The 26,260-nt window shown below is 66.4% G+C and overlaps 5 protein-coding genes across 8 annotated transcripts; 2 read left to right on the top strand and 3 right to left on the bottom strand.

The window, feature by feature from the left end:
• Window positions 1-7: 7 nt before the first annotated feature.
• LOC121086312 lies at window positions 8-3,642 on the top strand. Of its 3 annotated transcripts, none has more exons than XM_040589910.1 (4): window positions 8-328; window positions 1,596-1,753; window positions 1,848-2,014; window positions 2,303-3,642. In XM_040589910.1, exons 2-4 carry the CDS (start codon window positions 1,603-1,605, stop codon window positions 3,596-3,598), a joined length of 1,614 nt encoding a protein of 537 aa, XP_040445844.1. In that variant the 5' UTR covers window positions 8-328; window positions 1,596-1,602; the 3' UTR covers window positions 3,599-3,642. The 3 variants fall into 3 exon arrangements, with proteins under 3 accessions (XP_040445844.1, XP_040445831.1, XP_040445833.1); XM_040589897.1 differs by having other exon boundaries at window positions 2,300-3,642; XM_040589899.1 differs by having other exon boundaries at window positions 27-122; window positions 2,300-3,642.
• Window positions 3,606-7,079, bottom strand: LOC121086322 (retinol dehydrogenase 12-like). Its single transcript, XM_040589925.1, has 6 exons — window positions 6,838-7,079; window positions 5,329-5,568; window positions 5,118-5,207; window positions 4,859-5,047; window positions 4,223-4,329; window positions 3,606-4,110 (listed from the first exon to the last, which is right to left on the bottom strand). Exons 1-6 carry the CDS (start codon window positions 6,992-6,994, stop codon window positions 3,916-3,918), a joined length of 978 nt encoding a protein of 325 aa, XP_040445859.1. The 5' UTR covers window positions 6,995-7,079; the 3' UTR covers window positions 3,606-3,915.
• A 1,312-nt stretch (window positions 7,080-8,391) lies between these two features.
• On the bottom strand, window positions 8,392-10,618 carry C1H2orf81 (chromosome 1 C2orf81 homolog). Its single transcript, XM_040582345.1, has 3 exons — window positions 10,394-10,618; window positions 10,089-10,295; window positions 8,392-9,749 (listed from the first exon to the last, which is right to left on the bottom strand). Exons 1-3 carry the CDS (start codon window positions 10,616-10,618, stop codon window positions 8,811-8,813), a joined length of 1,371 nt encoding a protein of 456 aa, XP_040438279.1. The 3' UTR covers window positions 8,392-8,810.
• An 825-nt stretch (window positions 10,619-11,443) lies between these two features.
• On the top strand, window positions 11,444-18,881 carry WDR54 (WD repeat domain 54). The gene is made up of 10 exons (XM_040589796.1): window positions 11,444-11,491; window positions 12,013-12,232; window positions 13,129-13,191; window positions 13,402-13,468; window positions 13,868-13,924; window positions 14,210-14,337; window positions 16,284-16,384; window positions 16,576-16,738; window positions 16,913-16,987; window positions 17,447-18,881. Exons 1-10 carry the CDS (start codon window positions 11,472-11,474, stop codon window positions 17,576-17,578), a joined length of 1,026 nt encoding a protein of 341 aa, XP_040445730.1. The 5' UTR covers window positions 11,444-11,471; the 3' UTR covers window positions 17,579-18,881.
• Window positions 18,882-18,958: 77 nt separating this feature from the next.
• Window positions 18,959-24,856, bottom strand: LOC121086263 (rho-related BTB domain-containing protein 2-like). Of its 2 annotated transcripts, none has more exons than XM_040589783.1 (9): window positions 24,578-24,856; window positions 24,370-24,473; window positions 22,480-22,665; window positions 21,460-22,391; window positions 20,966-21,084; window positions 20,548-20,698; window positions 20,217-20,305; window positions 19,994-20,099; window positions 18,959-19,863 (listed from the first exon to the last, which is right to left on the bottom strand). In XM_040589783.1, exons 1-9 carry the CDS (start codon window positions 24,767-24,769, stop codon window positions 19,694-19,696), a joined length of 2,049 nt encoding a protein of 682 aa, XP_040445717.1. In that variant the 5' UTR covers window positions 24,770-24,856; the 3' UTR covers window positions 18,959-19,693. The 2 variants fall into 2 exon arrangements, with proteins under 2 accessions (XP_040445717.1, XP_040445708.1); XM_040589774.1 differs by having other exon boundaries at window positions 19,818-19,915; window positions 19,974-20,099; window positions 24,578-24,851.
• Window positions 24,857-26,260: the final 1,404 nt, after the last annotated feature.

Genomic DNA, 26,260 nt, shown 5'->3' with positions numbered 1-26,260 from the left:
GAAGGGGCCTCCGGCGGCGCGCACGCGCGGTGAGGGGAGTGAGGCGGCCGGGCGCGCCATGGCGGGGGCGAAGTGGAAAGAGGGCGGCGGGCCGGGCCAGGCCCCCGGCGCGACGGGGACAGGTGGAGTGGCTCATCCCGGCGGTGGGGTACCGGGGCCGGGCCAGAGCGAGCGGGGCGGCCTGCGGGCGCTCCTAGGGCCCTGCGGAGCGGGGCGCGGCGGGGACCGCCGGTGGCTATAGCGGTGGGGCCGGGTCCCGCCCGTCGGGGAGGTGGGGCCAGGCAGGAGGAGGAAGCGGGACGGAACGGGACGGGACACGGAGCCGCCGGTAAGTGCTCCGGGCCTGGCAGACCCGCGGGGGGGTGAGGGGCTGGTCCCGGGCCCGTTGCCATGCAAACAGGCCACTTGCCCCCCAGCCCCGGGAAGGCTCCGGTCCCGCAGCCCCGGGAGGGACTCCCCGGCCCAGTGGTCCCGGTGATCCCCGAGCCACTGCGGCCGGGAGCGGGCGGGGGCTGGCAGCCCTCGACCCGGTGCGGGTCCCTATGGCGGCGGCTCGTGCCCGCCTGGAGGCCGCGCTCCGATCCCGGCAGCGCCGGCAGTTTCCCGCCCACGAAGCCGCTGGTGACTCCCCAGTTTGCCCGGCTGCGCCCAGCGCTCCACTAACGGGACGGTGGGACGCGTCCCGCGCCCGCGCTGCCGGCCCTGCCGTGGCCGCCCACCCACCTTGGCCATAGTCCCTTCGTGCCGGTTTCACCCGTTACGTGCCCGCGGGCGGCTCCTGGAGGGGCTGCTCCCGGCCACGGGGTCTGCCCAGCCGCGGCCCCCCTCCCCTCGAGGCAGGGCTGATGTTGGCCTTTCTCCAGCTGCCGGGACTCCCGAAGCCCTCCCCATCCCAGTTAGCTTCTTCCTATCCTGCGGGCTGTGCCAGGATGTCTCCAAGTTTATGGATCCAGGAACCAGGATTAGTCTGGCTGGTGCTTTAGTGGTCTCATGGAGATACAGCCCCTCGTTTCTTGCCTAATTGCAGGAACACTAACCCAGTGCAATCACGCAAGTGTCGCCAGTGCCAGTTAACACCAGTATTCACGCCCCTACCCCGCTTTCCAGCACCGTGCTCTCCCACCCCCAGTGCTGCCACCAGAGCCGGCTGCCAGTGTCTGACCTGCCTGTTGGGAGGTGCGTGGGGTGGGGGTGTCCCCTTAGCCGGGGGCTGCTGGGGTACTTTGTCCTGCTCCCTCCTCAGCTCTGCCGGCGGCTTCAGGATGTGCTGTGCCGTGGTGAGCCATGCTGGTTAGTCCTCTCTGGTCACAGTGGGATTTCCACTAGGGATAAACCACTGTGCTGGTGTACAAAGCCAAGCAAAAACGAAACAGCACTGCGCAGTGCGTCACAGCTGGGCTAGGCAAGACCACGCTCACCAAGGCAGGACTTTCTTAACCAGTTTTGCAGAAACAGTTGAAGTGCACCCAAAATAAACTCAGGCCTTGATGAGTTGCGGTACCTGCTGCAGCTTGGCAGCCCAGGGCCTGTGGGCAGCTCCGACCTGGCTGGCCAGAGCACAGCACACCGTGCCTGACCGTGCCTTTCCCCCACAGCAGCCAGATGCCCAGGAGGAAGGAGGTGCCGGCGCTGGGCAGCCTCTGCCTGCAGAGCCTGGCCCAGCACATGCAGAGCATCTGGGTGAAGGACTACAGTGAGAACTACCTGGATGAGTACCAATTCCGCTTTGTCATGGGCCCCTTTAATGACCTGGGTGAGACATGGGGTCTGTGGACCCCCTCGGCAAGGAGGAGGAGGATGGGCGAGTGGTGCCAGGGCACTTGCGCTGACCCTTGGCCTCCCCGCAGCCGGCAGCTTGGTGCAGGATCTGATCCGGCTGCTGGGCGAGAGCCGGCGCCTGACACGGGCAGCGCTCCACCTGCTCCTGCTGCCTCACCTGCGGGAGCTGAGCCTGCGCTCCTGCCCCAGCCTCGCCAGCAACGCCATCGGCCAGCTCATCACCCTGCGCTGCAAGGTCAGTGGGCTGGGGGTGCCCACCCTCCATGGGGCTGGACTGGGCTGCGGATGCCCACCCTCTGTGGGGCTGGGTGAGTGGGGCTGGGGGTGCCCACCTTCCATGGGTCAGGGGTTGCCTACCTTCCATGGAACTTGGTGAGTGGGCAAGAGCTTCCCCCCCTCTGTGGGACTGGGTGAAGCAGGACTAGGGGTGCCCACCCACCACAGGTGGGTACACAAATGGGGAGAGGGGCATCGATGTCCCCTCTGCCCCACCTGCTGAGGGGGCTTTGTGTGCTGGCAGCAGAGCCTGAGCTCCCTGGACCTGCATGGCTGCAGCCGGCTGTCAGCGGACGTGCTGGTGGACCTGGCAGAGGGGCTGCCGCAGCTGAGCCGGCTGGGACTGGCAGAGACACAGGCCAATGTCCAGGTGCTTTCGGCCGTGGGCTCCTGCTGCCGACACCTGCAGGAGCTGGACGTGTCCCGCTGCAAGAAGGTGACCCCGTGCGCCCTGCGGCACCTGGCCTACGACCCGCTGGCGCAGTCCCTCTGCTGCCCTGTGCTCCGTGTCCTGCTGGCCCGCGACCTGGAGCCCCCAGGGGATGGCAGCATGGCGGAGGTGCTGGCTTTCCTGCTGCTGGCCCTGCCACGCCTGGAGTTCCTGGCCCACGGCGCTGTACCAGATGCCCTCCGCCTCCTCCATGGGTGGCAGCTAGATGACTTGGGGGACACCGAGGGCTTCCCCTCGCTGGGGGAGCTGGCACGGCAGCGGGGGGCTGCCCCGGAGGGCCCCCGGATCACCCTGCCCCTGCGGCAGGTGGAGGAGGTGGAGGAGCCTGAGCTGGCCACAATCCGTGCTATCTGTCCCCAGGCTGAGGAGGCCAGTGTGTGGCTGGGGGACAGCCTGGCGGGCGGCTGGGAGCTGCTGGGCTGGAGCTGCCTGGCCAGGCTGACCCTGGGTTACACCGGGCGGCAGGGCTGGGCGCTGGCAGAGGTGCTGCCGCTGGTACAGAGCCTGGGCCCCCGCCTGCAGACCCTGGCCCTGCACGGCTTCTGCTGCCAGGACGAGCTCTCCCTGGCCACCCTGCTCGCCAGCTGCCCTGACCTGCAGGCCTTCAGTGCCGAGCTGCACGCCCCACTGGACACCGACCCCGATGGTGAGACGCCAGCCGAGCCATCCCACTGGGACACAAACCTGCTGCCCCACGGCCTCCCCCAGCTCCAGAGCTGCTTCCTGACCCTGGCCAGCACCACTGGCACCTTCCCAGCCCCTCATGGGCTGGTGCTGCGTGCCACGCTGGCCTCACTGCTGTGCCATGCCCCACGCCTGCGAACACTCCGCCTGGTTGGCATCCCCTTCCCGCTGGACTCTGTGTTTGAGACCGTGCTGGCAGCACCAGGGCTGCCTCTGCTTGAGCTGCAGGAGCTCTCACTGGCTGAGAGCCAAGTGTCCAGCCAGACTGTGTGGCTGCTGCTGGCCTCAGAGGGCTGCCTGCGCCACCTGGACCTGTCCCACTGCCGGGACATCCATCGGCGGGATTATGACAGCTTCCTGCAGGCAGTGTGGAAGCAGCAGCTGGACCTGGACATCATCTGGGAGTAGTCAGCACTGGCTGCACAGGGCTTTTTAATAAAGGAGTTACACCATGCCGACTGCATCGTCTGTGCCCCGCTGCGGTGGCAGTCCTGGCATGGCTGGGCCCCGTGGCTGCTCTCCCTTTTGGGAAGGGGCTGGGGGGCTGGCTCAGGTGCGGTGACCCCACTCTGCTGTGCTTCAGGACACTGGCACAGCTGGGGCTGAGGCAGTTCCCCACGCCCTGGCGCCAGCATCCCATTGGCAGCATCCAGCCCTGTGTCCCAGGGAGCTGTGGGGACTCCAGCACAGCTGCTGCTGTGTCTCCCTGCAGTGCTGCTGGTGGCTCAGGGCCGAGGGCCATCCGTGAGCCCTGTCAGCCGCTCTGACTCTTCCCAGAGCTTGCGAGCGAGGCCGGGGTCACGGGCAGCCCTGGAGGGCAGCGCCAGCCTGCAGTCACTGCTGAAGTACTTGCCTGTGATGCCCGAGACCTCCTCCGAGACGGCGCAGTAAATGGTGCTGACAGCCCCCTGCTCTGCCGACTGCCAGGCAAAGGTGGGTGAGGAGGGGGCCTGGCTGCCCCCTGCCCACCCCACCGGGGCCATGGGGCAGGGATCCGGGCAGGATCTAGCCCCACCACCTGCCCCTGCTCACCTTTATGAAGGGGCGGATGAGAGTGAAGAGCACTCGGACGGCCCAGCTGAAGTGGCGCATGATGCCAGTGCTCACCACGCCAGGGCTCAGGGCATTGGCGGTCACCCCTGCCAAGCCGCACCATCAGCACCACGCTGGGGGCATGGCTGGGGCTGTGGGGACCCCAGCACGGGCAGGGCCTTGCTTCTGCCTCTGGGGTCCAAATTCCTTATCACCATCCCACCTGGAGCAGCGGGAGCAACCCCGAGCCCAGCCTCACAGCAGGGCCTCTCCATGCCTTGGCACAGTGGCCACCACACCTGGCTAGGGCTGTGCCACCCTTGGTGGACACTGAGCGTCCCAGGGAGTTTCTAGAGGGGCCAAGACCCCTCAGCTCCATTGCACAACCCCTGCGTCATGGCACGGCAGCACAGGGTGCTTGGGCAGGCATAGGGGCCTGTGTGCAGCCCTTCCCGTGAGCTGTGTGGCACAGCATGGCTCAGCAGGGTGCAGCTGGGCGTTGCACAGCATGACACAGCATGGTATGACTGACACAGCACCATGTGGCACGGCACAGCATGGTGTGGCCGCATGGCATGACACAGCTCAGCCCAGCATGGCATGGCGAGGCACAGCACGGCTCAACCCTGCACCCACCTGTGCCCTGCAGGCGCTGTGCCAGTTCGGCAGTGAAGAGGATGTTCATCAGCTTGGTGCTGTTGTAGGTGGCATCAAAGCCGCTGAGCCGCTCCTGCCCGGTGAGGCAGCGGCTGTCGGCTGTGCCCGCGCTATGCCGGAATGATGAGACATTGACGATGCGGGCAGGTGCTGATGCTTTCAGGAGGTCTGCGTGGAGCAGAGGGTGAGTGGGGAGGGGTTCCCAGAGCCCCCGGGCCCCGTCAGCCCCTGTACTCACCCAGTAGCAGGTTGGTGAGCAGGAACGGGCCCAGGTAGTTGGTGGCAAACGTCTGCTCCAGCCCCTCCGGCGTGATGGTGAAGGGCAGCCCTGGAAGAGGGGGGCATGCGGCACTGTGGGGCCAAGAGCCGGGCAGGCATCCCCTGCCACAGCAGGACAGGGAGGTGGGATGCCGTGGCAGTGGTGGCAGGTGCCTGACCCTGGCACATACCGGTGACGCCAGCGTTGTTCACCAGCACGTCCAGCCGCTTCTCCTCCCGCAGCACAGCCTGGGCGAAGGTGCGCACAGAGGCCAGCGAGCTGGTGTCCAGCAGCCGCAGCAGCACCGCGGGGTTGCCGGTGGCCGCCCGGATCTCCTCCACTGCCACCTGGCCCCGCTCCTGGCTCCGGCACGCCAGGATGGTGCGGGCGTTCCTGCGCGCCAAGTCCAGGGCCACATACTTGCCAATCCCTGTAGCACACGGAGCGGGCATGGGCTGATCCCCACTGGGTCCCCGCGGTGAGGGTTCTCTGGGGGTCCATGCCCCTGTCCCTGGGGTCTGAGCAGCCCTGGAAGCAATAGTGGGGAACCCCATCCTAGGTAGCTCAGCCACTGCCATAAGCCCAGCCCCAAAGCTGGGGTGCCCCAGCCCTGGAGCAGGGGGCAGCGGGGCAGGTACCCCAGGGTGCGGGGCAGTGGAGCCAGGCTCCTGGCTCTGTGGCAGTGTGTGGCTGTGTGGGGACTGGGATGGGGATGAGTCAGGATGGCAGCTGCAGGGTGCGGGAAGGAGCTGGTGTGGCAGCTGACCGTGGCTTGGGTGGTGGCTCACCGCAGACCACGCAGGCAGGACATCTGCCATGGCCACAGCCACCAAACCCACCCAGCACAACTCTGCATGGGTGCAAGCAACAACAGGCACCTGCTGGGGAACGGACCCCAGCACACATGGGGCCACCCTTTCCCTGCCACACAGGGGACATCCCAACCCCAGCACACAGGCACCGCTACACCCCCAGCCCAAGGGGTCCCACTGGCCCTGCCTGTGCCAGCCCCATCCCCAGCCTTGCAGCTGGACATGAGTGGGAGCAGCGACCCCATCCCCAGCACGCAGCTCCGGTGCAGTTGGTGCCACAGTGGCCAGCAGCATGGTGGCCTTGGCTCTTAGTCATTGACCTGCCAGGGCAGAGTCCGGCCACAGAGGCTGGGCAGGGACTGCGGGCACAGGGCTGCCCAGTGAGGCTGGGCTGCTCCTGGGCAGAGCGCACCAGTCGGGTTGGGTCGCCAGGGACCAGCTCTGGAGCACATGGTGCAGCGGCCAGTGCAGTGTGGAGGATGTCTGATGGCACCCAGCATGAGCATGCCATGGTCACAGGGCATTGGGAGCATGTGGTGTGTGCCTAGGGACCAGCCACCGGCCACCCCTGCAGCCGTTTGCACCACCAAAGCAGGGGCTGTGGTCCAGTGGCTGGAGAAGGGGGACCTGTGTCCCCTGCAGGCCACCCATAGCACCATGCGATCACACCGTCACCCACACACATGCCCTTGACCCCTTTCTTCATCCTGGAGGAGCAAGGAGCTGCCACCACCCCAGCTCCAGCTGCGAAAGGAGGGTGGCTGTGTCCCATGGCCAGGCAGGGCTTGCCGCACTGCGCCCGTGTCCTGTGTGTCCCTGGCCCCGCACCCCGCAGCTCCATCCCACCCCTGCAGCCCATGCATACCCCACCACCCATTTCCGCTCACCACTGTTGGCTCCGGTGACAATAACTGTCTTGCCAGTCAGGTCAGTGGGACACTTGCGGGGGTCCCAGGCACGTCTCCTCCTGGCCCAGAGGAGCAGCCCCAGCAGCAGCAAGAGCAGGGACCAGCACGGGTGGCTGCAGGCACTCAGCAGCTCCATGGCTGGGGCACAGGGTCCAGCCGGGGCACCGAGGTGCGGCTGGGGGCCAGAGTCCGGCTGGGGCCAGAGGTCGGCTGGGGACCTTTGCCCAGGCCGGCAGCCCTGGCATGGCACAGTCTCCTCCAGCTCCCCGAGCCCCTGGGAGCAGCCGAGGGCCAGCCAGCAGGAGCATGGCTTGCTGGGCTTGTCCTTTGTGAGGAGGGCAGAGGTCCCAAGGTCCCCATCCTGCCATGCAGGGACACTTGGCCACGAGCCATGGCTAGAACCACAATCCCGTGGCAGCAGGGTCTTGCTGGAGGGGCTCAGGGGGCAGCCCCAGTGAGGGACCCCAAGGTGCTGGGCTGTGCCTGGCGCACGTGGGGAGACAGGAGGCTGCACCATGGTGGGGTGGGGGTTCAGGCAGACCCTGCCCACCCCATCCCACTGGAGCAGCCCTGACTCAATGTCCCTGTCCTCCCACAGCCTGGGGACGCAGGCACAGCCCTTCCCAGCCAGACCCTTCTGGGGGTTCTGGCAGCTCAGCCCAGCAACAGATCCAGCTCTCCTGGGGCCCCCCGCCACCTCAGAGAACCACCAGCCCCATGCGGCTGCTGCTCCCTGGCCATTCTGGCCTCGAAAGCCTCCAGTGTTTCCCGGTGCTGTGCTCCAGCCCCGGCTGAGCCATCCCTAAGCATCATCACATGACATCACAGCCAAAAACCAGTTCTTATAGAAAAAACTGGGGTGCTTGTGCAGCCAGAGCGCTGCTGGAGCTGGCAAACAGCCCTGTGGTGGCTCGGCCCTGCCAGCCCCGATGACTTTGGGTGCAGGGAGTGGAGCCGGGGCCACCCACCTGGGCCACAACCAGAGACACCGGCTGTGCAGGACGAGTGGCTGGGAGGCAGCTGTGCCCCCGCAGGCAGGGACCCGGGCCAGCACCACAGCCTGGGGACACGGGGCAGGGGCAAACCCCAAGGAGCGCTTGTGCAGTAAGGCCACACGGGTGCTTCACCCCCTGAAGCCCCTCTCATTTCTCATTTGGTGGCAAATGAGCCACAGGGTACAGGCTGCATGTGGCTACAAGCTGAAAAGCAGATGGTAGGTGGCTGTGTGGTGTGTGCTGGAGGGCTGGCAGCCCCCGGGCTGCTGTAGCCAGGCTCCCAGCCCCTGCTCCAGTGCAGGAGTCCGTGGTGCTGGTCCTCAGCACAGGACAAGAGCTGAGCAACAGAAACTTCTTTATTTTATTCTGTTTTCTTTAGCAGAACTTGCAAAAGGCACCGAGCTCCTGGCCTCGCTGACAGCCAGGAGAGCCTGTGGCACCGCGTTGGTGCCCTGCTCTACGCCGGCCCAGTGCTTGCAGTGGTAACCTGCAGGGATGCTGGGTCCGGTGGAAACGTGCCGAAAGCTGTGGGCAAGGAGCCCACCTGGGACAGGGGGGGTGTCTCCTGGAGCTCAAGCACCCAGTCGCAGCACCCAGCCCTGGAGCTGCTGGAGCCTGTTTCCCAGACCAGGAGCTCCAGGATCGGGGGCCAAGCAGGCAGGTCCGCTCCCTGGGGTGTGAGGAGGAGGATGGGGAGGGAGCTCATGGAGCACCACTAGCCCCCTGCAGCACCACTGCTCCTGCCCGCGGCAGTGGCTGCACCACCAAAGCGGAGACACAGCACATCAGGAGCCTGGAGGGAGCTGGCCTGGCTGCACCCTCACGCTGGGGCTGTGGTGAGGCATGGGGCCGGTTCACAGGAAATTCGTGGGACATGGCAGGGAGCCAGGTGGGGGCTCTGAGCCAGGGGCGCACCCGCCACGCTGCTCATGGGCCCCAGGTGGTGAGGTGCTGCCTTCAGCACTCACCATCACCCATGACCTGCTCGGCCACAATGGCTGGGAAGGGCAAGGTGGGGCAGATGGGTCTCAGGTCCCACTTGGCCTCCCCCATCTCATCACCATCCTCATCCTCCTCCTCACCGTGTGCAGGGATGCAGACCCTGTGTATCACACTGCCACCCCATCGGACAGTCACACCAGGGGCCAGCCAAGCAGGGTCCAGCAAGGAGCCAAGCTGTCGGGGCACAGGGCCCGGGGGCTGTGGGGACCCTGGGGGGAGCAGCTGGAGCCATCCCCGTCCCACGGTGGCCAGCCCCCAGGGCAGCTGCAAGCTGCCCAGCTCCAGTGCCTGGCTGTGCCAGCCACCACCGCAGGGACATGCAGGCAGCTTGGCCTCTGCACCCAGGTCCAGGTCCAGCACCTCCACCTGGGGCTTGATCCAGTGCTCAGGCCGGCTGCCAGGGCCCAGCCCGCGGACCCCTAGCATGGTGCCAGACCCCTTTTGCTTCACCCCTGTGCTGTGCAGGGGCTTCCCTGGCCAGATTGTTACCAGGCTGGTGCAGGAGGGACGTGACAATGGTGACGTGTGGCTGCTGGCCCTCATGACGCTGCTCCCCACTGTGTCCCTGTGGGGTGACTGCAGCAGACACCATCCTGGCTCCAGCTGCCCTGAGGTCTTGGCCAGGCCCAAGGGTGGGCAGGGGGCTGGTGGCCTGGCCAGCGGGGCTGGCCGAGGCAGAGGCCACGCACGGGGAGGTTTTCCCTTGGGGGGTTGGGAACTGACGGCTGCCTTGTCCTGCGGCGGCTCCAGGTGGCATGGCACAGGCACAGGCAGGATGGCACAAGCACTGGGGACCTGCCCAGGACAGAGTTGCTGCATGGGGGGAGATCCAGTGTTGGGTGCTGGAGAGGGGTCCTGCCTTCCATGCTCGCATGCAGCCCTTGCACCAGAGACCTGCGTGGGAGAGGGCAAAGGGGGACCTGGCATGGGCTGGGATGCTGGGGTGCTCTACAGGTGTCATCAGTGCTGCCTCCCCTGACCCAGCACTGGCAGAGGGTGCAGCCCCAGCCCCCTTGTTGTGCGGGAGCTGTGTGGGTGCTGGCAGTTCAGCACCCAGCACCATGACGCAGGGAACCATGCTGACAACAACTAAACACCCACCAGGCAGACCCGACAAACGAGCCAGAGCTCCCCAGCGGCTCAGCAGGTGTCCCCTGGCCCCAGAGCAGCCCAGGTTCAGCCCATCCCTGTGGGGCTTGCTCGTGGCCACAGCAGGCTCAGGACACATCTCACCTTTCCCTCGCCCAGCGAGTGGTGGGCGTGCAGGACAGGGACAGAGCCCTGTGCCCAGGAGTCCACGGTGCAGGGCTCGGGCTCCTCATCCTCCTGCCAGATGCCATCCCTCTCGTGACCCGTGTCCCCCTCATCCCGCATCAGGAAGCGCCACTGGACAGCATGCAGGAGGGCATCCCGTGCCTGGCCCACGGCAAAGGGCACGCACTGCGGGCAGAGCCAGCCTGAGCCCCACGCCCCCCGAGTGGGGGCTCTGAGGGACCCACGCTCACCCTGGGCACCCAGCATCCCCCCAGCACACCCACCTGCTGAGCCGCGTGGGCTTTGGAGCACTCGTCCAGCAGGCGGCCCATGAGCTCCGCCATGATGTCCCCGACGTCCCTGTCTGCCCGGCGGGCCCCGAGCAGGTAGAGCCATTCGGCCTCAGGCAGGCGCCCAGGGCCAGCAGCGGCTCGGGCAGCGGCCACGGTGGGCGGCCGGGACTTCTCCCCACGTGACTTGGGGGCGGCCGCCCGCTCCCGGGGGGTCATTTTCTGCACGAGACACGACAGCCCTTTCCATAGGGTGCTGGGGCACCCGCAGCAGGACCGTGCCAGGCCACACGGTTCCCAGGATGGAAGCAGCCTGCGGTGCCCCTCAGCTTGAGAGGGCCCAGAGATGAGACCCCCCTCGCTCGCGGCCCAGGGGTCCCTGCTGCCCCAGGCCCTCAGCAGTGACACCGGGTATGGGGGAGCAGGGGGAGCCTCCGTGCCCTGCCCCATGGCGGCGGCGGCTCTAACATGGCGTCCTGGTGCTCCCCACAGCATCTCCGTGTACCCCAGCTCTTCCCAGCACACCCTGATACACCCCAGTGCATCCCAGACCTTCCCAGCATACCCCAATATGCCCCAGTGCATCCCAAATCACCCTAAGTCACCCCAGCTCACCCTAGTACACCCCAACCCGCCCCAGCATGCCTTAGTATAAACCACCTCATTCCAACTCACCCCAATGCACCCCAGCATGGCCCCAGTACGTCCCAGTACACCCTAATACAGCTCAATACACCCCAGCACACCCTAATACACCCCAGTACCCCCCAGCACTCCCCAATATCCCCAGTATACCCCAATGCACCCCAGCTCACCCTAGTACACCCCAGTACTCCCCAGCACTGCCCAATACCCCCAGTACCCCCCAGCACCCCCAGCGCCCCTCAGTACGAGCACACCCCAACACCCGCAACCCCCCCGCTCACCTCAGCCCCCGGCCGCACCACCATCCCGCCGCCCGGCCGCGAGGCGCGAAGCGTCCCGGTTTCCACGGCAACGCTGGCCCCGCCCCCCCGTGCACCGTGACGCCCCTCTGCGCGCCGGTGCGTCGTCACGCCGCGCCGCCGTCTCCATGGCTGCGGCGACCAGCGGGTCAGCTTCCCGTGCCGGGCACGGCGGGGACCGGGGAGGCCCGGGGCTGGAGGGGAATCCCGGGGCCGGGGGAAGCCCAGGACAAGGGTGGGGGGGGATCTCAGGGCTGAGGGGGGATCCCAGGGCCGGGAGGGGGGATCCCAGGGCTGGGGAGAGGGATCCCAGGGCCGGAAGGAGGATGCCAAGGTTGGGGACCCCGTGCCGAGGAGGGGGGGATACCGGGGCCGAGGTGAGGGGAACCCAAGGCTAAGGAGAGGGCAGCCTAGGGCTTGAAAGGGGATCCCAAGGTCGGGAGGGGATCCTGGGGCTGGGGACCCAGGGCCGAGGGCAGGGGGAGCCCCAGAGCCGAGGCGGGGGACCCCAGGGCCGGGGGGTGAGCCCAGGGCCAGGGCAGCGCCGAGGGCCGGAAGGGCCTGGCAGGGGTACAGGGAGGGCGCCGCGGCAGTGGTGGCTCAGGGAGGGCAGCGGGAGGCCGGCAGTGAAGTGCATGGCCAGTGCCCAGATCTGCCCCGGCCCTGCAGGATGTACCGCAAGGAGAAGAGCATCCAGCTGAAGAGCAGCAGCGCGGCCCTATACAACAACCTGAGCGTGCTGCCCCTGCCTGGCAGGCAGCTCACCTGCTTCAGCACCGTGCACGGCCCCAGCCTTAGCATGGTCACTGCCGATGGGCTCGGCTTCTCCCACCGCCAGCTGCAGGCAAAGGAGGGCGGCATGACCGTCAGCACATCCCTCCTCACCCAGGTACAGGCAGCGTGCCCGAACCCCTGCTTGGGCCACGGGGTCGTACAGCTCAGGCCCTGCTTGGCAGATCCTCCAGCGGGGAAAGCAAGCTCACCGGCCCATTATCTGCCACCTTCTCACTTCCAGCCTTCCAGCAGACCCATCACTGGGAGGGCTGTGACATGCAGCAGCAGAGAGCAGGTTCCCTAGCCTGGACCATAAGGAGTGCCCGCTGCTTCCAAAGTTGGAGGCGGAGTAACCACTAAACCAATAAGCGGCTCCCAGTGTGGCTGTGGAGCAGATGGCAGGGAGGGATGGCTATGTGGAGGTGGAAGGAGTGTGGTGCTGCCAGCACCAGGGTTCACCAGGGCTGGTGGGAACAGGACGGGGTAGTGCAGTGTGACAAGGAGTGCCTGGGGTTTGCTGTGACATTGTCTCTTGGTCTCTGCTTTTACCTTCTGTGCCCCAATGAGGACGATGCTCACTTGGCAGGGTGTCTCAGCCCTAGCAGAGGTCTGTGCTTTAATGCCGACCTTCTCTAAGCCAGGTACATGGGACCCACTGACCACTAGGCCCAAACAGGCCATCTGCCGAGTGCGGGGAGGAGACAGTGGTACTACGGAGTGGCGGGGAAGGGTCTTCCCAGCTGAGCGCATGTGGCTGTAGAACTACTTGGGCAGAAGCAGGATCCTGCAGTGTCCTAATTATGGGGAAGGGGAGAGGGAAGGAGCATCCTGGGCAGGTTTGTGAGACCTTGGGGGGTCCCAGAGGATGGTAGGAACCCATCTTCCATGACAGGAGCCAGAAACATGCATGTCTCTGGTCAGCTGCAGACTGTCCCTCCCCTGGAAGGTGGGGAGGGCTTTTGGCCCATCTTTCCCTTCCCCGGCCTCCTGCTGAGCTGCCTTTCTTTCCAGGCTGCTTGGTGCGTCCTGCCATCGCGGGTCCTGCTGGTGCTGACCTCTCAGAAAGGGATCCAGGTGAGGCAGCTTCCTGGGGAGGGTGAGGAGCAAAGTCATGACACTGGGAGGATGAGCTTGTGTGGACAGCTGGGCTCCTGGGTGCACGGGGGAACCTTCTGAAGGTCCTGCTGCACACCCAGAGAGCTGTCTAGGGGCAGTGGTTGAGCCTGAAGCCCTGAGAGAAACTTCCCCAGTCTCTTGGGCCTCACCCCGTTGCTCTGTCTCCAGATGTACGAGTCCGATGGCTCCATCATGGTTTATTGGCACGCGCTGGATGTCACAGAGCATCCTCCAGGTAAATCCCGGTGGGAGTGCAGCGGGAAGCCCACAGCCCCTCTGCCCACTCTTCTTCCCTGGATGCCTGTGATTCCTGTAGCGCAGCCCAGTTCCTCCTGGCCTAGAGACCCCAGCAGCCTTGCTCCCAGTCTCGGCTGGGACTGAGCCAGGACATCCGACACAGCAGTCTTGCAGAAGGGTCTGGACAAGATCATAGCGTCACCCTGACTTCTCTGTCCTGGCTCAGCAGGGGCCTGGGGGGGTTGGAAAGGGGCTTGGAAGCACCCAGCATGGCAGCGGTGGGTCTTGTCCTAAAAATGACACTCAAAAGAGGCCCCTGGTGCCTCACACCGCTGTGCTGGTCTCCCTATTTCTGGGAGCTGCCGCAGGTCGTGACCGGCTCTTGGTTTCCCTTCAGCACAAGCAGTGTTTGCTCGAGGGATTGCTGCAGCTGGCGGACGCTTCATCTGCGTGGGTGAGCCAGGCTGGGGAGTTTGGGGCAGGATGGGAGGGGAGGGTGGTGCTGGGGCTCAGGGATGGTGTGGCGACGTGAGGTCAGCCGATGGGGCTGGGTTGGCCCCGCAGTGTCTCTGGGGGAGCGACTGTGCCGAACAGAGGGGCAGGTTGGCGAGTGGCATCAGTACGGAGCCGCCCTGCAGAGGCCGCAGGGCTCGGGGGGAGCGAGGAGGCCAGCTGGCGGCTCAGTCCCGGGACAGGGTGTGACAAGCCCCTGCTGATGCCTCCTCCGGCCCACCCGCAGGAACGTCCTCTGGGCTGGTGCTGGTGTTTGACATCCCTCCCAAAGGGACGAACATCATGGTGAGCGAGGTCCTGGAGCGGCACTGTGATGCCATCACTGACATTGCAGCGGAGCTGGGTCAGGCGCCGGTATGTGTGGGGCCAGCTGTCAGCAGCTGGTGGGGTCCCTGCTGCTTGGGGGAGGGTGGTGGGGCTCCAGCTGTTCCCTCAGCCCCACGGGGACATCTCAGAGGTGTTGGCTCTGGGAACTGAGGTTTACCCAGGCCATGGCTGAGCCAATCCTGGAGTGCAGCCAGTCACCCTGGGAGCCGGTGCTCTCTGGGGCCAGCCCAACCTCTGTTGCGGGCAAACTATGGGGAGGCTGTGGTGTGGCAGAGGTGCCCCAAGCCAGCCACTCTCCACGGTGCAGGGGAGCAGGTGGCTCTGCCATCCCCTTCACCAGGCTTGCTGGCTTTTGTGGCTGCCTCTGCACGAGGGGCATCTCCCCTATCCAGGTGGGATAAATCTCAGGGAGGAGGTGGCTTGGGATGGCTACTTCCTCAGCCCTGCTCCCAGGAGCCTGTGAGCCATCCTGCCATGGCTTAGTGCAGCCTCTCAAGATGAGGCAAACCGGAGCCAAATGTAGTTTAAAATGTACGCTGTAATATGCCAGGGCTGTTCCCTTTGCTGCCTGGGCAGCTAGGAGCAGCTATTCCATCCATTATCCCACCATCCCCATTTCCATTGGCCTTCAGCTGGTCTCTGCCTCAGCACCTCAGTCTCTGCACATTTCTCAGCTGATGGAATCTCAGGCCCGGTCACCCAGGCTCTGGGAGAGCAAATGCTGGCACAGAGAGGGGCAACAAAGACGGTGAAGGAGCCGATCCCACCGCACATGCAGCAGCATGGCTGTGGGAGCATGGCTCATTGCCAGCCCAGAGTATTCCACGATCCATTGGGCTGAGTGCTGGCACACAGCAGAGCTGTTGGAGCTAAGGCTGGCTGTGGTACAAGAGCAAATGGGCAAAACTGGCCACGAATAAACCCACGCGAAAACTAACGCTCTCGCCATTAGAGCGGCGAGTTACTACAGCAGAGCCTCCCTGCGGGAGTGTGGCGAGAGGAGGGCACAGGACATGTCCTACCCATGGCTCCGGAGCCATCCCGGGGGACTGGCTGCTGGGACAAGACCCTGCTTGTCCTCCCCAGGCTGGGCAGCGGGGTGTGAAGAAGCCGAGGGCAAAGCCGTGCCTGTGTGCTGGCTGGAGGGATGAGCCTTTCCCCCTTGCCCGCGGAGGGAGATAACCGAGCCAAGGTGTAAGCGGGACCAGTGACCTGTCTTGTGGCAGATGAAATAACTTCACCTGATTACAGAGCACAGTCTGGGACCGGGATGGGGCTTCCTGCAATTCAGCCCAGTCTGGCTGACATCTCTGCAGACACACTAATTGGATTCCTCATTATTGGCTGACTCCTTCCCAACGAGGACACTTTCCTATACTTTAATTAGTTACATTTAACTTTCTCTGCGTTTGGGACTCCCCTGAACAATTAATTGCCTAGAACTGGTTCCCAATTAGCCTGGATATGGAGCTTGTTTATGTGAAAGCTGTTCTGTCATCTACCTCTCTCTGCAGTGACTGTCCTCTAACGTGGCTCTCTTGGACTTTCACTGTGGTTTGTTAAAGGCTTGTGAGTGAGAGACGGGGCCTGGCATGTGAAATCCCAGGTTCCTGTAAGGTGAAGTGTTGAGACTCAGGCGCAGAGGGAGGAGATGCAGCAATTCTTCCTAGAAATTTATCCTATGTGTAATTAGTGTTGCTAAACACAAACATGTTTAAACTGAAATGCCCGTGTGTGATCCCAGCCAAGCCTTGCTCGTTCACAAAAGGTGTCAGCAGTTTCTATGAGCTGTTAAACTTTAAGCTTGTTCTGCTGCAGGCTCTGGCTTTGCTGTGCAGCAGCTTCGGTGGTGCAGGCAACTGGGGCAGCAAGAACTTTCTGCGTGTCGTGAGTCAGCTGCTTGCTGCCAACAGCAGAGCTGGCTACCCCACAAGCGGCGCCAGGGTGGAGGCTGACCCACCTCTGCTTCACAGGATGGGGCTGGTGACCTGGTGACCGCCGATGACGCTGGGACCCTCTGCATCTGGAGCACAGGAGAGGAGTTTGCCCTGCTTAGCAAAATCCCGGCCTTTGGGTAATCCTGAGGGGCAGGTGGAGCCACGCAGTGGGGTCCTGTGAGTGCGCGGTGGCAGAAATCCCCTGCCAGACCGTGTTGGTGTCTCACAAGGGATGGGAGGGTGGCAGGAGGGGGACACCCAGCACCAGCCCCCGGCATGTGGGTCTGCAGCCAGGAGGGGAGGAGGTGAGACGTGTCCCTGTGCCCAGCTGCACCTGCTCCTCCGTGAAGCTGTGGAACGGGATTGTGGCTGCTGGCTACGGAAACGGGCAGATTCGGCTGTACGAGGCAACAACTGGTCTCCTGCGCGCTGAGGTCAATGCTCACGCTCGTTGGATCTACGCACTGGACCTGGCACCACAGACTGGAAAGGTATGGCTGGCTGTGCTGGGGCATCCCACCCCAGCAGCCCACCAGCCTGGAGTGTGGCAGCCTGCGGATGGTCAGGCAGGAGCTGCTTCCTTGCCCCAGCACACGGCACTGCCACCTCCACGGCATCCCTCTGGCCTCCCAGTCCCCATGGCCTCTGTCCCGCTCCCTTTGCAGCTGTTGTCGGGTGCAGAGGACTCCTTTGTTCATGTTTGGAAGCTCAGCAGGAACCCGGACACAGACGATGTGGAGGTGAGTCTGTGCAGCAGCAGCCCTCAGTGGGGAGCCTGGGGCAGGTTGGTGGTGCTCCAAGGCATCGCTGCCCTGTGGGGCCACAGCACAGGTGCTGCTCTGTCCTCTGTCCTCAGCCTCTGGTGAGGCACCACGACCACAGAGAAGGGCTCAGTGGAAGCCCCGCCAGGCCCAGCCTGAGCAGCATGGGATAGCATGGCTGTCTTCTGTCCCCTGCTGCGATCCCCAGTTCTGTCCTAGACTGGCAGAGGTACAAGCCGGGAAGGCTGCTCTGTCTGACGGGGATATGGTTCTTGAGCTCCTGAAAGGGCAAGCTCAAGCCACGGCCCACTGGCCTGCCCACATGCCCACAGTCCTTGCCTGTCACCCCGAGAGGATGGCTCTGCAGGTGGGCAGGGGCCTGAGGCAGGTCCTTGGGCTGTGGCTGTGCCACGTTTCGGCTCCTCTCCCCGCTTGCAGGTGGAGCACTGCCACGGCGAGTGTGTGACTGACACCCAGGTCTGTGGCGCCCGCTTCTGCGACCCCGAGGGAAACTCTTTTGCCGTGACCGGCTACGACCTGAGCGAAATCTTCCGCTACGGCCGCACGTAGGCTGCGAGCTGCGGGGTCTGTCCAGGGCAGGGAGCACTGGGCTACCCTGGCACTGCGGTGCAGCTGCACTGCAGCACTGTTGGCAAAGGGGAGTGCATCGCAGACCCCCCACTTCTGCTCCATGGGGCCCGGGCAGCAGCGGCACAGGGGTGCAAATCTGTGCAGAGGTGCAGCTGAGCCAGGATCCCCTCGCTCCCAAAGTGAACCTGCCCTCAGCGTGGCATGGCCATGTGCCGGGAACATGGTCTGGACCGGCTCCAGAGTGGGTCCGTGAGCAGGGGGCTGCCCTCCCACTGGCCCCCCCAGCCCTTCCTGCAGGGTAGGCGGGCCAGCAGGGCAGGGAGCAGAACCAGCTCCCCTTTTCCCAGCCGCAGCTTTGGTGCAGACGGGAGAGGATTCAGGGCAAACCTGTGTGACACGCTGCTCCGGCCGGGAGAGCCTCGGGAGCTGTTCCCAGCCGGGGCGACGGCGCCTCGTGGGTGCAGCACCCGCGGGGCCGCCCTCCCCTGGGGCAGCACCGTTACCCGGGAGGGGAGAGGAGCTGCTGCCCCTCCCCAGGGAGCCATGGGGACGCGCAGGTCCCCGTGGCACCTTCCAGCCCCACGGCACTTCCATCCCCATGGCCGCTGGCCAGATGCGCAGGGCCGCAGCTGTGCTCCGGGGCTGGAAGAGGCAGAGGCAGCTGCACCGCGCTGTCTGCCAGGGCCCCCCAGGGACAGTCGTCCCCCCCCCAGCGCAGCCACTGTGCTGTCCCCCTGCTCCGTTCTCACCCTTGCCCCACCCTGCTGGCTTTGGCCCTGACCTAACCAGCCTGTGTGGGAAGTGGGGGGCAGATGCTGCGCCAGGACATGCCCTGGGCCCTGCCCTGGCCCCCCGCGGGCTGCCCTGCCCCAGCTCTCCCGTCCCGGCCGCGGGAGCTGACACAGCCCCAGGGACCAGCTCAGCCTCTGGCTCCGCTCCCAGGGCCCTGCGGAGCCAGCTCAACCCAGGACAGGCCCTGGAAGGGGGGGGAGAGACCCCCCTGCAGCCCCCAGCCCCTCCTGCCATGCTGGGGCTGGGGATCCAGCTCTCCCTGTGCTGCCCAGCCCTAAGCTATGGGGCAGAGACACCCCCCAATTTCCCAGTCATCTGTTCTCCCCAAACACACACCACCTGTGAGCCCCCCCGCCCCAGATAGGGGTCAGTCCCACCGCACATGCCATCTCCTCCCCACTGTGGGTCAGGACCCCATGCTTGTGTTCCCCATGTGGTGTGTACCCCCTACCCATGATAAATGCACCTGAATGAAGACCCCTACCCCGTGTTGCTCCTTCCTGGGCAGTGGGTCGAGGGGCCGGGTGGGCGATGGCCGAGCACTGAGCGGGGAGCGCAGAATCCAGGCCCGTTACAAAAGATTTTATTAAAGGTTAAAACAGCCGATGCTGAGAGGCATTGGCAGCCCTGCTCACCATGCTGGGGGGGCCCTGGGGACAGGGGGGCCCGAGGGCCAGTGTGCTCATGGGGTGAGGGTAAAAAAGTGTAAAAACGGTTGTGCAGTTCGGCCCCGGGACACCCGGGCCGGGGACGATGGCCCCTGCCGCAGGGACACAGCCCATGGCCCCACAGGGGCACGTCCAAGGCACAGAGATGAGCTGGGGGGGCCAGGCCGCCCTCCCCCCAGGCAGGAGCGGCTCTTACAGCCACACAAGCACCCAGGGACCCCCAGGAGCCCCATGCCCACCACCCCACCCACCTGCCCCGCTCACAGCTTGGTCCCCCGCCTCTGTCGGGGGAGGGGGAAAATACAGCACCAGCGAGCCCTGCCCGGGGGAGCACCTGGCACGGGAGGGGGGCCCCCGGGAGGAGGCCGGCAGACCCCCACTCCTCGCCTGCCCCCAGCCCCGCAATACTGCTCGATCAGAGGTAGCACCAGCGTCGGCCGGGGCCGGGGGGGCCCTGCCGGGATGGCTCCCGCGCCGGGGAAAGGCACGGTGGGACGGTGGGGGGGCCGGGCCGTGGCCCACCGCCTGTAAACAGCTGGGGCGGGGGGTGTAAACAGGCAGTGGCCGGGGTAGGCAGCCCTCGGCAGGGTGAGGGGCTGAGCGGGCAGCCCCCGGCCCGGCCTTGTCCCCCGGCTCAGGAGACGTGGGGCGAGGGCCGCCAGAAGCACCACTTGCTGCGGGTGTGCTGCTTGCGCTGCAGCTGCTCCTCCCGCTCCCGCTCCTTCTTGGAGCGCAGGTACAGGTCCTCCTCCTTCAGGTACCACACGGGCGGCCAGCGGTGCCGCTCAAAGTGCGCCTGGTTCTCTGCGGGGCCGGGGCACCGCGGTCAGAGCGCGGCACAGCCCCCCGCGCTGCCCTCGGCCCCCCGCGCTGCCCTCGGCCCCCCGCGCTGCCCTCGGCCCCCCCGCGCTGCCCTCGGCCCCCCGCGCCCTACCTGCGGACATGAACTTCATCTCACGGGGGAAGCGGCGGCAGACGCTGTTGTAGTTGGTGCAGATGTAGTGCAGGCACCAGGCGGCCAGCTGCCGGGCATTGTGGAACTGCGGGCAGGGGCAGGCTGAGCAGGGTGCACGGTGCAGGCAGCTGCCCGCACCCCACGGTCCCCACCCCACCCCCAAGAGCTGCAGGGCTTGCAGCCCAGCCGCCCCACCACATACCTGCGTCATCTCCAGGTAGATGATGACCTGCTCGTCGATCTCCACCCGCTGCATGAAGGCTCGCAGCAGCTCATCCACGGCGTACTGCTCTGGGGGGGGACAGGGGGACAACCGTCAGCACCGGGGAGAGCACGTGTGCCGGGACATGCGCCCCAGCAGCCGGGCTGTGCCCTGGGGGTACGGGCTCATCCAGCTCTTACATAAGGACCCCATTAATGACGCACTGGGGACACATCGATCCCTGTCCCTGCAGCACCGTAATATTGGCAGCTGACATCAGCGGGGGCCGGCAGGGGGGTGGGATGGGGGGCCAGGGGTGCCTGGGCCTCACCTGTGAGCGCCTGCAGCCGGGGCAGGCAGAGGCGGTTGGTGAGGATGAGGAGCTCCATGGCGTCCAGGTCAGGCGTGGGGGTGAAGACACCGGTGTAGAGGAAGTCAAGGACGGCGCGCAGGCAGGCGCAGTTGGTGCCGGGCAGGGAGACCTGTGGGACAGGGGGTCTAGGGAGGCCCGGCATGCAGAGCCGCTGCCAGCAGCACCTGCCCTGGCACCGCCCCCCCGCCGCCCTGGCACAGACCCCCGCTTTCTCTTTAACAAGACGGAAAGCAGGACTCGCACGTGCCAGGGTCAGGGGGTCCAAGCCAACCCCCAGTCCTCAGCAAGCCAATGCTGCCAAGAGATGCCCATCCTCCTTGTAGCAGAGCCAGTGGGCACAACCCTCCCACCATCACCGTCCCTCGCGGCCCCTCACCTCAGCAGCGTAGCTCTCCCGGAAAGCCCCCCGGAACATGGCCATCATCCAGTCGCAGCCGGCAATGAGCAGGGGCTTGTGCGCCGGCACAGCCCCATCATCCACGTGGAAAACCACATCTGGGATGGCAAGGGGACAGCATCAGTACAGGGACAGCCAGCCCCCAGCCACCTCAGCCCCTGCCATGGCTGGCCCAGGGACACACGCTCTGGGCACTGCTTGCAGCCCCCACCATGGCTGACCCAGCACAGGGAGCATGGCACTGCCACATGTGCTGGGGATGGCACAGGGAAGGGACGAGGGCTCCAGGACCCCCAGACCACAGCATTCATGGCAGAAGGAGTGGGATCAGGCTGGCTGGGAGCCCTGGGCCCAGGCAGGGCACTGCAGGAGCCAGGACACCCAGCCAGAGGGGAAGGAGCTGGATGATGTCCCCAGTCAGGGCAGCCCTGGTGGCCCTCCCTCTGCTCCCGCTGGCCAGGGACCCCCCCCACCTGCAAAGACCCCCTTCCCCAGGCACTCCTTGATGCGGTTGGCACGGCGGACATGGAAGGCCTTGGTGATCTCCTGGTTCATGAAGCTCTCCTTGTTGAGCACGTTGGCCACCATCATGCGCAGGTCAAAGACCTCTAGCAGCTCGGCAATGGTGGCCACCTGCATCAGGTCCCCACGCGCCTGGTCCAGCCGCCCCGTGTAGAGGTACTCCAGCACGGCACGGAAGGGCTCTGCCTGCACCCGCCGGTCCATGCACACCACTGCCATCCGCTTCTCTCGCCCTGCCACTGGGTCGGCCACCAGCTCCCAGCGCATGCTGATGAAGCCGCGGCCCCACGCCGACAGGTCACGGCCACTGCCACCACTTGGCGCCCCACCGTCTCCTGCTGCTGGCCGCAGCGCATCATCACTCTGTGAAGTCCGCAGCGGGGCGTGCGCCCCCACAGCCAGGACCCCCCGCTCCCCGTCCAGGCTCTTTGTGCGGACAGCAGGCTCCTTTCCCGCCCCCTGTGGCCCCTCCAGGGTGAAGAGGTCATAGAACTTGGAGCAGGAGGTAGCCAGGTAGACCCGGTGGGCAAAGACCTGCTGTCCGCCTTGCAGCTGGAAGACAACGTCGGCACAGAGTGGGGTGCAGAAGAGGGCAGCAGGGCCCCAGCTGCGGCTGGCCGGCGGGTCAGGGACCTGGATGACGGGTGGCGGGGGCTTAGGGGGCAGGAAGGGGGCCTGCAGCAGTGGCCGCTGCATTTTCTTCAGGTGGGACTTCCAGAACTGGAGGTGCCGGCGGGAGATGAGAGCGGCACGGATGGCGTTATCGAAGACGTCCTTGATGCCAAACTGGGCCACCACACTGGTCTCGTAGTAGGGCACCCCCAGCTCCTTGGCCACCTCATGGCCCCGCTCCGGTGGCAGGATGTCCGTGGGCTTGATGGGCCTGGGGGGGACAGAGTGGGGCTGCGTCACCACGTGCGGAAGAGCCTGGCCCCCAGCCACCCCCTGCCCGCCCAGCATGGCAGTCTCACTTGGCCAAGGGGCGGCGGGCCCGGTTGACAGCCTCCAGGTCGGCATAGCGCAGGTCCAGCTGGCACCCCACCAGCACGATGGGCGTGCGGGGGCAGAAGTGCTTGATCTCAGGGTACCACATCGTCTTCACATGGCGCAGGGAGTTGGGGTTTGCCAGCGAAAAGCACAGCACGACCACATCTGACCTGTGGCCACAAGGAGGAGGAAGGTGAAGGCAGCCCTGCCCCAATAACAACCCCCTGTCACCTCTGTATCCCCTGGCCACCCCTGCACCCTGCTTTGCTCAAGGAATGCCACAGAGATCCCATCCCTGCCCAGGGGGGACCAGGCATCGCTGGAGACAGCCACCCCCAGCCTGGGAACCCCCGCCTGCCCTGGCAAGGCTCTGTCCCATGGCCCCTGGGAGCCCCCCAAGACCAAGGAGGGAGCCAAGGACACCCAGCTCTGGGTCACCATGGTCAGCCAAGCCGAGGGCCAGCCCAGCTTGGGTCTGGCACAGCGCTGGCACGGCACAGCACGGTTTGCCCTGGCCCCTGAACCCCGCAGCAGAGCACTGGGGCAGCAGCCGAGCACAGGTGGGTGCAAGGAGGGGCCCATGGAGTGCAACCAGGCCAGTGCCGGAGCATGTGCCAGCCCCTGGCATGGGCAGGGCTGCAGGGACCAACCCTGCCTGGCCACCCTGGCATGGGGCTGTCAGGCTGCCACCGTTGTCCCAGCCCCACGCCAGCTCTGCCAGTGGCTCGGGGGAGCCTCCCCAGGCAAGGTGACAGGGGACACGCGGAAGGTGCCAGCAGCGCCCAGGTCCCTGCGGTTCCCGGGGCCTTATAAGGCGGCCGGGAGCAGCCACGTGGCCCCAGACCTGGTTTGTTTTTAGTCTGCGCCTTGCCAAGATGTGACCAGGAGGCCCGCTTGGAGCCAGGCCCATGTCAGGGACCAAGATAGACGCCACCCGCTGCCTCCCGCGGGCCCCTGGCCAGCATGGGAGTCACCGCTCACCCACGGGTGATGCTGGCCCGAGGCAGGACCCGGCATCCACCACCCCAGGGGTCGGAGCCGGCAGACCCAGCACGGCTGGCAGCACCGAGCACCTTGGGGCAGACACCCATATCCCCTGGCCAGGGGTGCCCCCACCCCATGGGGCCATCCCGGCCTCTGGCCCCTGACCCTGGGGCAGTGCAGAGGGGAGATTAGAGCGTGCAGAGCCGTGCTGGCACAGTGCGGCGGCCGATAAGAGCCTGGACGTGCCAGCAGCCACGGGAAGGGTGGTGTTTACAGTGTGGTAGAGCCGGGGGGCTGGTGACTGCTTGGCCATGGCCCAGAGGCATCCCCCGCTGCCAGGCCAGCACCCCCAAGGGAAGGGTCCTGGCACCCCAGGGTCACCCCCCTCCCCAGACAGGCAGCCCTGGGGAAGCTGGTGCCAGCTGCCCCCCCGGGGAAGCTGCAAGCACCCAGGGTTCCCTGCCCAGTTGTCAGGGTGCACAGCCCCACTGCTGCCCCAGCTGGGGCCACGGTGCCCCCGGGGCACCCAAAGCAGCTACCAGCCGGAAGGTGAGGGCACTCCCAGCCCCCGAGGGTTTGGGGTGCCAGAGCTGCCCTCTGGGCACTGGCAGGAGCCCAGGGGGCCCCTTCGGCCCCACGTGCCCTTGGACAGACAGGGCAGGAGCAGGGCTGGGGGGACAGGGTGCTAGGTTGGGGTGCTGGTGTCAGGGACTGGGGTGCCAGTGGTGGGGGTCAGGGTGCCAGGTTGGGGTGCCAATGGCAGGGGTTGGGGTGCCAGTGGCTGGTCGGGGTGCTGCAGGCAGGGGTTGGAGTGCCGGTGGCAGGGGTTGAGGTACTAGTGGCAGGGATTGGGGTGCTGGTGGTGCGGCTCAGGGCACCCGCGGTCCCACCTGCCATAGGCGAAGCGCCGATCCTTGTGGTGGTCCCCGAAGGTATCCCAGAGGCGCAGGGAGACGCTGACCTCGTCCACCACATCCCGGGAGCGCTCCAGCACCTGTCCGGACAGGGAGCGCCGCCGTCACGACCCCGGCCCCGGCCCCCGGCGCCGCCCCCCTCGCGCCGCCTGCCAGTGCCCGCCGCCCCCCCGGCGCCCCGCACCTCCTGGCAGACGCGGTACTGGTCGATGGCCCAGACGGTGGGGACGTGCGTGGCCAGCAGCTGGTACTGGCTGAGCGTGGCGTTGCAGGCGCGGGCGCAGATCAGCCGCGTCTTCCCCACCGCGTTGTCGCCCACCACCACGCACTTGATGGTCTCGACGTTGGGACGCTCGTAGTCCACGTCCAGGTCCATCGGCCCCCGCGGGCGGGCGACCGGGCCCGGGCAGCGGCCCCGCACGGAGCGGCCCCGCACGGAGCGGCCGCGCTCAGCGCCGCCCCCCCGCCCATGCCCGCGCCGCCGCCCGGGCCCGCTACCCCGCCCGCCCCGCCCCGCCCCGCCCCGCCCCGCCGCCAATCCGCGACCGCCCCGCCGCGCCGCCCCGCCCCACCCGCCCCGCCCCGCCTGTCCCGCCAATCCGCGCCCGCCCCGCCCCTCCCGGCCCCGCCCCGCCGCCCCGCCCCGCCGCCGCCCCGCCCGCGCGCGGACAAAGGAGCGCCGCCAGGGGGCGCCGCGGCCACGTGACCATCCGCCCCCCCTCCCACCGCCCCTTCCCCGGCGCGCGGGGCCGCGCCCCCTCCTCCGGGGGGCGGGGGGGCCGGGACGCGCCCCCATCACCACGCCCCGCCCACCCGCGGCGGGGCACCGGCAGCAGCGGCCACAACGACGACAGCAGCGGCACCGGAGACACCAGCGACACTAGTGACACCCGCACCACCGGTGACACCAGTAACATCAGCAACAGCAGCGACAGCAGTGAAACTGACACCACCACTGACACCAGCAACACCAGTGACACCAGCATCACCAGTGACACTGTTCACCCCTGCAGACCAGCCTCCCGGCACAGCCAGCGCCCACCTCTCACCTGTGACACCAGTGAACACCAGTATGAACCACCAGCACCAGCACACACAAGTGAGGACAGTGATATCAGGGTGCTCCAGCACAGACCTGTGACACCAGTAACACCACCAGCACTGCTGGTGCCCCCAACACCCACAAGCCTCCACTGGGCTCCCCGGGAGGGCACCAGAGTGGCACTCGGGGGGGGGTGTGCGTCACGGCAGGTGCGGGCTCACAGAATTGGTGGCCATAATGGGCTGGTGGCCAAGGTGAGTTGGTGGCCACAGCAGACGGGTCCCCTTGCTGGGAGACTGGGCACATGGGGACTGGTGGCACGTGGAGCCTGGGATGGGGGGGCAGGTGGACAGGGGCTGCCCCCACCCCGCAGCCCTGTTTCCCAGCTGCAGTGTTTGCCCTCCCTGGGGCTTTGAGGGCAGCGGTGACCAAACATGGGAGCAGGCCAGTGCAGCTGTGCCGGGACGGGGACAGGGATGGAGACGGGACCCCCACACCAGCTCCAGCCCAGGGCTGAGCATCCTGCATCCTGGCTTGTCTGTACAGCCCTGCCTGCGCTGCCCTGCCTGCTGCCCTGCCTGCTGCCCTGCCTGCTGCCCTGCCTGCTGCCCTGCCACAGCTGGGTGTCACACCTTACCTGCAGTCCCACACGCTGCCCCTCTGCTCCTCTGGGACCTGTGCAGCACTCACACCTGGTGTGGGACCCTGCACAGCACCCTTGTCCTGGTGCGGGACCCTGGGACCTGCACCCTTGTCCAAGTGCAGGGCCCTGCACAGCACCCACGGCCCAGCGTGGACCCCTGCACAGCACCCACTTCTCACTGT

The sequence above is a fragment of the Falco naumanni genome, chromosome 1 (genome assembly GCF_017639655.2).
Source record: "Falco naumanni isolate bFalNau1 chromosome 1, bFalNau1.pat, whole genome shotgun sequence".
Lineage (NCBI taxonomy): Eukaryota > Metazoa > Chordata > Aves > Falconiformes > Falconidae > Falco > Falco naumanni.
Note: the sequence above shows the minus strand (reverse complement) of the source record. Positions and strands in the feature narration are given on the sequence as shown.